General features: G+C 30.2%; 1 protein-coding gene across 1 annotated transcript; it reads right to left on the bottom strand.

The window, feature by feature from the left end:
• Window positions 1-1771: 1771 nt before the first annotated feature.
• LOC129000668 (cytochrome P450 4V2-like) lies at window positions 1772-10024 on the bottom strand. The gene is made up of 9 exons (XM_054427630.1): window positions 9951-10024; window positions 9522-9606; window positions 8737-8922; window positions 6936-7011; window positions 6293-6312; window positions 5112-5203; window positions 3670-3838; window positions 2862-3041; window positions 1772-1953 (listed from the first exon to the last, which is right to left on the bottom strand). Exons 2-9 carry the CDS (start codon window positions 9529-9531, stop codon window positions 1790-1792), a joined length of 897 nt encoding a protein of 298 aa, XP_054283605.1. The 5' UTR covers window positions 9532-9606; window positions 9951-10024; the 3' UTR covers window positions 1772-1789.
• Between the last annotated feature and the right edge of the window lie 307 nt (window positions 10025-10331).

Raw genomic sequence — 10331 nt, 5'->3', positions numbered from 1 at the left:
AATATAAACATATTTTAGAGCAGTTGAATTTCACATTTATCTATTAAATATTTCAATTTCCGTTCATTATTGTACAATACTGAATGGCAATAGTAACACATTTTTGAAGTAATAAAAAACAGCAAATAATATTTACAGTGTGCATTATAACTATAACTATTTCAAAGCTATAAATTTATAACTACAATTTTATAACTGGTTATATTTTATAGTTAACTACCATTGTTATAAAGATCAAATAAATCGTTGTAATTATTTTTGGTTCTCAATTATGTGGTTTACGTAGTTGAAACGTCCTGGATATTTTAAAGTTTCTAAGGTAGGTAGGTTCTTTTGGAAATAAAAAAAAATGTAATATATTATTTTGACTGAAACCTAATTTCTTAAAAGTTAATGATTATCCTTACGTTTAAATGAAAATTCCACACTATTATTTTGATGGCAAGCACATAAAATTACATATACCATTTCGTTTTACTGTATTTTAATCATCATACAAAGCGTAACATATAGTCTTGATTATATTTATGGAAACACATAATATGAGATTGGAGATGAGTAAAATCCTAGTGACTTCGCATGTTAAATCTCATTTAAAAACTATAAGTTGTAAAAGTTATTGAACAAGATGTGTTATCGAAAAAGATGTTCAGAAGAACTGTCATGAAAGAGATTGTAGTTCTAGTTTTGTAATCAGAGTCTCGTTTGTCATCAGTTATCGGTTGAACACTTTACACTATGTTGCCAGTCATTACCGAGATAAAATAACACTTCCCAATTTGTTTGAGTGAAAGTTTTATTTGTTGTATAAAGCTCTTGGATATTTTACACTACACTTTTTTCATAGACTACATTATTTGTATGTTTAATAAGTTTATTCTGGTAACACAACATTTTTACGAACTTTTAATCTTTGTTATGGTTTTTTGTGGTTCAAACCATTAATTCATCAACTATGATACTGAAAGATTTAACTTTTTGCAATTGTTGTGAAAGAATTTTTTTAATGTATAAATTAAAAATGGATGAAGAAAGTAATGCGTTGAATATTAGTATGATAAATGCCATATCATATATTTAGAGTAATATACCCATATACTCCATACATAGGATAATAACTAACCATATAAATACAAATATTGAATGTAGGATCAATGTACAGGTTACATTATCAAACGTTTAAAACTGATATTTTACACCTTTATACTAGCTGCTATTTTGTAAAGTTGATAATCTAATTTTTGAAATTTAAATTACAGACATATTTGACCAGCTTAAGCCTCATTTTGACACCTGGGTAACGTATTGCCTGTCGATAAATCCTCTGAGTTAGACAACTTAGAATTAATTGAACTAAAGGACCAACTGACTTAACGATAACTCTTTATTTATATATTATTTTTGTAGGGTTAACATCACCACTAAGATAAATTTGTTAAGAAGAGGTTAAAATAAATTGTAAGCAAAAACAAATTAAACTCAAAATGTGTTTTGGAGCGTTCAAGCAATAAAAAAATCATATTAGACCGTTTGAAAAGGAAATAAATTCTTTATAATGACTTTTTTTGTAACAGAACATTTTATTTTATGAATGGGGTTTGGTACAAATAGTTAAAGAGCTGCAAACAGTAAGTATTTTTGAAAAATCTTTCAGGATAGTTTTTAAGTGTACATTTTCGGTTTTTTTTTCTTAAAAACGAAACGTAAACAAACGCTTTGAATTAAAAACAATATACAAATTATGTTTGACTAAATAATTCGTTTCTATTAAAGCAAAGTTAACCCTAAACTACGCTCCTCTTCTTTGGAGCTCCACAAAATATCCATCCACAGATGCCAACGTGGTTCTATAAACATAGGTCAACTCTTCAATGTTTACTTTGCTTGTGATCTTGAAAGCTTTTAGAATGTGTATCAGACTTATTTTCAGAGACAGAAAAGCAAAGTTTTTGCCTGAAATTAAGAACACCAATTAGAATTAAAGTTTAATAAATAAGTTGTCTTCTGTAAATGTATATACATGTTAAAACATATAAAGAACACTGTTCACTTAACATACAAATTTTATAAAAACTACATAAAAGTTGCTACCATTAATGAACTATGGTGTCTCCTGCGGAAGGACAAATCCGTTTAATGTTGATCATACCTCAAACCAAAACTTAACCTAAAAAAAAAAAAACAATTCCAGAACCACCTATAGAGTCACACAAAATGTATGTTGTACCTTAGAACTTAAAGTTATAGGGCATCCAGTAAACAGTTGAATTAATCGAAATATGAGATATTCGGTAAAATTAGGTATAAGGTAAACTGTGCGAGCTAAACTTATACCTAACATCAAGTGTTAAGGAGTGACCAACTAAACTTTCACCTATATTTTCTCATCAAAAATTACACATCCGTCTGCATCATATAAATTAAGCTACCAGTTGGTAACGATGCGATGTAAGCTAACTATACTAGGGTCCACGAGAGTCTGCAGCTGGCGTCAGCCTAGTATGAAAGGGCTAGTATGACGTTGCCATATAGCCTGTTGGCTGATGACACTAATTAAAATATAATAAACAATATTTTTAAATCAGCTGGTATTATTAGATTTGACAACAACGTGCGATCCTCATTGGCTCCTTCGAAGTCACGTGGTAAATAGGATCCTTCCTCAACTACAGACTCTCGTGGATCGTACTGAGGTTGGCTATTTTAGTTCAGGTTCGCTATTTGAAAACTTATTTTGTACAGCTCTTACCATGTAAGTAAAATAAACAACTCCTCCTGGGTTGTAAAGTTGGTCTTTAAGTAATATATCGTTATATAAATCTTAAATAAACAATAGTACAGTAATCGATTGAGCCACTCACCAATACAGTTTCTGGGACCTCCTCCAAAGGGAAGGAATGAGTATGGATGTCTTTTCTGTACTTCCTCTATACAATGCCTGTCTGGATCAAACTGTCCAGGGTTTGGATACACCTCTGGATCATAATGTAGACCGGCGATGCTTAGTATTACTGTTTCGCCCTTCGGGAATGTACATCCTCCTGAAACATATAATATTTAAGTGTTCTGAGATGATATGCTTGAGCAATATATCCAAATTATCGTTATATGGTTAAGTTACACCGTAACTGGTTGCCATTCACTGTTTGGAGAATATTCGAAGTAAAATGAAAGCGTGCATACGAGATTAATTATATGACACTTTTTAAAGTTGTTAAATGTTTCCAAAGTGGTAAAAGTTATAAATTCAAGCAATATTGCTATGCAACATGATGTAATAAAAATGTATGACCTAAAAGTGCAAGAATAAAAACAATAATGACTTGGTATACTAATATTATTTTTACTCTAAAAAAACCACTTATTCGTCACCGTAGACTTCTTATCTTTGTGGTAATATAATGTCAGTGGAGTACTGTACTATGAAGGTTTCATAGACAAGCCTGTAGAGATGTGATTGAGCAGGTAGTCTTAAACGAGCAATATCAACCACCACTACTGCAGTACTCTGTCCGGAATTAATATGTATGCAAGTAATGAAATAGTCAAATGAAGGGGACAGATTGATTCTGAAGTAGTGAAGACCAAAATATCAAATAAACTTCTTCTACGCACCAATGTTCTACAAATGGCATTTTAGTACGTTTTAAGATACTTAAATTTACTTACTCAGTGTAAAGTGCTCGTCGAGTTTTCTAGGCACCAGAGGAACCACCAGGAACATACGAAGGGTCTCCTTGATGACTCTGTGAAGTAAATGCAAGTTGTCGAGATCTTCTAACTGGACCTCTTGTGACTGGTCACCCGTATATGTTATTATTTCATTGTAGAGATCCTCCTGGAATTAATTTAATTTGATACAATTGTTAATCAAGAATAAACTACTTGAAATGAAACCTTTTCCGGTAATTCACTACCACTAATTATTATATTGGGTTAGGTTAGGTTGGGTTAAACATAGTCCTAACGTAACCTAACCTAACGTAACTTAACCTAACTAACCTAAGATACTAATTAGTGGTAGTGAATGAAGTGGAGAATTAAGGGAAATGGTCTGGAATATATAATATAAAAGCAATTCCTCATTAATTGCCCATTACAAAAAAATACAGTATTTCTTTGTAAGTGACGGTTTAAGAAGTGTATGTAAGGCTTGATGTGTTGAAAAGTGTCAAACTTATCCACAATATTATGACGAATAACATGCAAATTAATAACTGACTTAAAGCGATAATTTAAGGCACAAAAAATACAATACAGCTGAAGTCATATATGAAGTAAAGGTGTTTTAATTATTTCATAAACTTCTTAGGTAAATCCACCTCGTAAGTAAGTTTTATCAGACGTAAATAATCAACCGATAGCTTTAAAACCAAATAATTATCAAAAAGTGAAATACAAAATAAACAACTATCGTTTTGTGATAAGAACAAAGGTTCCGCATACCGCTTGTTGAACGCTTATAACTTTTAAAGTAATGTTTTGGCACACACACACATTTTTATTACAGCCAATAAAAAAAAACAAAAAAAAAAACAGAGACATTATAAATGATACGATTTTGACAACAATTACTTGATTTTAACATTACATTGGTATGGTTGAAGCTACAAACTACTTGGTAAAATAATCTTATTTGATAACGTGCTTAACCTATTTTTAATAAAAACTAACTTAAATCAAAATCACCTGTATTTGTTGGTGCTTTCCAAGTATTAACATACAGGAACAGAGAGCTACAGCCACAGTCTCTGATCCCTGAAACATTATTGAAATCGTAAAATGTCGACAGTTTAGTGTGACATATTGTGTGCTTTAAGTGCAATAATAGCGCTGGGTAGCAGGTTGGTTTATTGGTAGAGTCCGGGGTTTGGTCCATGAGGTTCCGGGGTTCAAATACTTCCAAACACCAATGCATTTTATCAATATGAAAATAACTCAAGCGTCGAGTCAGTGATCTAAAAATTGGATCCTGACTAGAAGTTAGAGTCGAGATGTAAATGATATCCTAAGAAGGGCCAATTTAACTACTTATGTAGATATATTTCCAAACTTAAAAATAAAAATCACGGTAGCTCACAAAATGGGCTCAATGGAATAGTTTCACTTACCGTTCCAAATAATGTTTTCATTTCGTCTTGTAACTCATCTTCAGTCATGACGTCACGCAAAGCCTGCAAAAGGTGCGATGGTAAAGCATCTCCTGCAACATAATTGACATATAAAAACTTTAATTTAACATAACTGATTCTTACTGATTACCAGTTTTATATTTGGTCTACATTGTACAGGTGACATGATTTTAATTCAGTACAATTAGGTAGGCTATCTGATAAGAGTGAAAGAATGTTGATATATAATAAATTGGGTTTTAAATTTTCACAAAGTATGCTCTGTTAATATGTCTCACAGAATAATGCCGTTACAAGATTTCAAATGCGGACATTACGATATAATGATATAATCGTGGTGGCAATTGACTATGTATTTAAACTGAGATGTTTCAACAATATATGAAATACACAAGCAGAAGTCTAAATAGTGCATACAGTATCTACCTTTAACTTCTTCCATGAGTTTTTCATTATCACTGTTAGTGCAGTGCTTAGTTGTGACAGCCTGAAAACAAGTTATGAACGAATTTTGTTAATATGTTTTGGCATTATTACTATATTATAAGCATTTAAAATGCATTTACTTACGTTGAGTAATAGCACCCTTGAAGGTTTTATTTATAGAGATTAAATCAGTTAAGGATTATATCCTACACGTATTGCCTATCTATATTCCTTATCACGAGTCAAAACAAAAGCATCCTGTTTATCATGAAATAATCATAAGTTTATTGTAATAATGGATCAATAATCCACTTTTATTACATTTACAGCTACATGAGATTTACATATATAGTTTTTCGATGTCCACTGGTATGGGCAAAATCGTAAACGCTACATAATGAAAAGAATTAAATAAAATTCCACGCTGATAGTGATTCAATTCATCAATACTTCATTAAAGAGTGATATATGTTCCTTACTCTTCCTTACTCATAATAAATTAAACAAAATTACTATGTAAATACAAAATTATAAGTATTACTGCATTGTAAAATGTGTCAAGTTTATTTGGAGCCGAATAAACGAAGACCACTTGTAAAATAAGTTAATTATAATTATTACCTTCAAAGGTTGAGAAATAAATTCCTTCCACAGAATTTCAAGCTTTTTAACTCGTTTCCAGTTAATAATTCTCAACATTGTATTTGACGATATCCAAGGGTAAATACATTTACTTGCAACAAGATCCATTGCGCTGCATACAATAAAACACATGTTAATAAAACGAGGTGCTTCAAATAGAATTTTGAAAGAGAAAATATACTATGGATATTTAGAAAGTGTAAGGATTTATTATTTATTTATTTATTTAACCTAGCCTAACCTAACCTAACCTAACCTAACCTAACCTAACCTAACCTAACCTGCCATAAAAACATTTCTCACATTTTCGCATCTAGTTTACAAATAATAAAAACTGTAGTCATTATATTTAAAAATTCAATAAAGCTGAAATAGAAAAACCTCTGTAAACCTTAAAATACATTTACGTTGACTAAATTTCTATTTTTTGTAATAACATTTGAAAGCTAATAAATGTACATTAGAGTGTTTTTAAACACGTAATATCCAAGTTTTACACAATTCGATAACTTAACATTTTTTTACTATTTATTGAGATATTAAATTAAGAAAAATACAAAGTAGAGTATCACTCAAATTCTTAAAATGATATTATTGATTACAAATTATTCAAAAAACGTAATAATGACATTAAACTGTTAGAGGTACTTAAATGGCAAGATAGGTTATTTGAATAACTATTTGAAATAACTTTAACAATATTTCTTAAATAAATCGTAATTTGACTCGACTTACATATTTATACATTCAACCCCAGCATTAATTGAATTCTCATCTGTCTTATAAACACCTGTAGGACCAAACATAATACCTAAAACAAAAGAACATTGATTATTAAAATATAAAAAAATATCACAATGCATGAAATGCTATAAACGGTAAGTCGATTGGGGGGTTAAGTTCATTTCAATTATTATCATAAACTTTTTCCCTACGACAAATTGTAACATAATTTGTTAAACTGCATGAAAAAAAGTTTAAACGATGTGAGATCATGCTGGGAATTTGATCTGATGGCATGGGATCTTGTAAACCAACAAGCCCAATTGACTAACCGAGTAAAATGCATGCATCAGACACATTTGTTTGTTCAGCTCCTTCAAATTAATTTTTTTTTTAGCTGACCCTTGACTCACTAAAACTCTAGAGCTTGATGATGTTTTAGCAAGTATAATTATTAGATGGGCCATTGTATTAATAATTTATTAATAAAAATACTTTTAAAAAATGCCACGTTTTTAAAAGCACTAAAAAGTATAAAATAGTTTATAAAATGTTGAGAGAATAACTACTTGTAAGATTTAAAACAAAAAACGTGGGGCTCATGATGATTTACAATTAACTTCACCTATTGAACTATTATGATCTATTGCATTCGCCCCACGTTTTTCGTTTTAAATCTTACAAGTATTTACTCTCTCAACATTTTATAAATTATTTTATACTTTTTAGTGCGTTTAAAAAACGTGGCATTTTTAAAAAGTATTTTTATTTATAAATTATTATCTAGTTTTTAGTCTTTAACGTGTAAATATGTTAAATATATTTTAAATATAGTCTCTTAATACATAACCAAAACCCAAAACCTTATTATCTGTAATCAGATGTTTTATCTTTACTTTGAAATGATTGTTTTATATTTTTTCAATATTTCGGGAGCAGTACCTGTACCTTTTAACCTCTGCTCTTCTAACTGTAAAATTTAAGTATTTACAGCTGACTTAAATTAATTTATATGTTTAGATTCTTTTAAAATGTAAACATGGAAAATTTGGAAGCCAAAGGGGCGTAGCCCAAGGGAAATATGAAAATTAAATGATTGTCATCCATTTTTGAGCTATGTTTCAAGTTTCAAGTCTCTAGCTCATCGGGAACTTCGTTTAAAATTGATATCAAAATTTGTAGGAAAGCGAGCTAATAAAATAAAGCCCATGGGGCGTATTCCAAGGGAAATATGAAAATTAAATGATATAATATTGCATTGTCATCCATTTATGAGCCATGTTTCAAATTTCAAGTCTCTTGCTCATCGAGAAGTATTAAAATTTGCAAGAAAGCGATTTAATAAAAACAAGCCCATGGGGCGTAGCCCAAGGGAAATATGAAAATTAAATGATATAATATTGTATTGTCTTCCATTTGTGAGCTATGTTTCAAGTTTCAAGTCTCTAGCTCGTCGGGAAGTTAGTATAAAATTGATTTCAAAATTTGTACCGGACAAGAAAGCGATCTAATAAAAACGTATTAAAATAGGTGTTTTGTGAGTGGACATGCACTCTAGCACACATTATATCAGCCATTGTTGCTATGTTGACTTTACTTTTTGACTTCACTGTTGACGTTACTTTTTACACATCAAACACCTTTTGTAGCTAGGAAAAAAATGAAACAAATAATGCCATATTAAGGTAAGCATATCAAACATAGTCGAGTTTAGTATTCCTATCGTTAGTCAAAACCAGTACTTTTTATCTTCACTTTTATTTATATTTGTACTAATTTAAATTTTACTTTGCATATCTTATCGAGTATTTACCACATATTGACCTAATAGATGCTGCCACTACTTGTGGAAATAGGTCAATTGGTCCACAATTCACTTGTGAGTCAAGTTGCTCCACCAGCCTAGAGCTACTATCGTTCCATACAGGCACCATCTTTTTGAGACTTGAGGGGTGAAAAATCGGGTTTATGAGCTTGCGAGATTTCTTCCATTTAGGTCCTGTCGATAAGAAAATGGGTTAATATCGATAAAAAGCTATAAAATATAAAATTAAAGAATGTAAATTTTGAAAGTTGTCTTGTGTATGAGAAAATATTTGATCTTTTACAGATATAAAGAATTAATAGTTGTAGAACCAACTAACTGCTAACTTATTTTGTTTCCTATAGTTAGTATTCGCTCATATTTGACTATTTAAATAGTATGGATAGTGGATTACAGAAACTTAACTAATGTTAATGTTTGGTTTTAGTTCCTGAGGATGGATCTTGAACTTTAAGATGACAGGTTTGTAAGCTTTTTATGGTAAATGTAAAATTAACAAAGTTTACATCCTAAAGGACTTCAACGGAAAGTAAATTCTAAATTATTAATTGTTGTAAACAAATACATCCATACAAAATGTATATACAAACTTTAAAAAAAGTAATCTCTCACATAGATAACTAACTCTTTGAATCCCTATTTAAACGGTTGTTTAATATGCCAAACCGTATTAGTCAAATTTTTATCGAATTACCAAAAGGAAATGGGTAGATAATATACGTTCAAAGCTAAGCTAAACTGATAAACAACGAAACCATGCGTTGCAGCCGTACCTGGTGCCATGATTAACCCTTCTCCAAATATAATCTTCGTGGCTTCATATCCCTTATTGATGGATTTGGAGTTATTCAATATGGCCTGAAAATTGTTTGTAGTTTACAAAAAAATTCTTCACATTTTAAGTTATATAAAACTAAATACATACAAAGGCCACAGAAAGCTTACTACAGGTATTCTTAGTCTATCAATGAATAATAACAAATATGCCTCCTTACGATGGATGAAACATTAGTATTTATGTATAGAAATATAAGGTAATGAATCTGATAACTTCCATAAAAAAATAACAGCTTGCTCTACACTTTCTCACCACCAAAATATATTTTATTTGTGTTTGCGTATAGTTTTGCTTTGAGTCACTTATCAAAGCATCGTACATTGAATCTCACTTGTAAATGGAAGAACTTTTATTATTTATTTACCTGAATATCAGAAGGGTCTTGAATAAAAACCAGAGGCTTTGGTCCGATCCAGAGACAAAATACTGGAAAACGTTTTTCCGCAGCCTGCTTCAAAAAGTCACACAGGCATTTTGTAAAACCTATAATATTGAGAAAAATTACAAAATTACGTAATTATGTTACAAAAATAATATAATACAGGATCTGGATAGAATTAATTAAGAGGAAGAAAACAGTCCTTTACACAAGAAATACATGCTACATTACGAAAAATATTACTTGTAAAAATAATAAGAGTAACAAAAATAGTTGACTTTCAAATAATTTCAATTATGACTTTCAATAGTTAATCTTACAATAATGGTTTTGTGAGTGAAGTATTAAACATTGATTTTCATCAAT

This window comes from Macrosteles quadrilineatus, unplaced genomic scaffold, assembly GCF_028750875.1.
Source record: "Macrosteles quadrilineatus isolate MER2022 unplaced genomic scaffold, UCM_ALF_1.0 Scaffold_8__2_contigs__length_117827958, whole genome shotgun sequence".
Lineage (NCBI taxonomy): Eukaryota > Metazoa > Arthropoda > Insecta > Hemiptera > Cicadellidae > Macrosteles > Macrosteles quadrilineatus.
This window is presented reverse-complemented; position numbering and strand designations above follow the sequence as displayed.

Excerpts from the sequence above, each read along its gene's own strand:
- LOC129000668 (XM_054427630.1), bottom strand. Across the intron at positions 7,012-8,736 it reads ATCTATTAGGTCAATATGTG|GTATTATGTTTGGTCCTACA; the intron begins GTAAATACTCGA and ends CTTTTGTTTTAG. Across the intron at positions 5,204-6,292 it reads CGCAATGGATCTTGTTGCAA|GAGATGCTTTACCATCGCAC; the intron begins GTAAATGTATTT and ends ATTATGTTGCAG.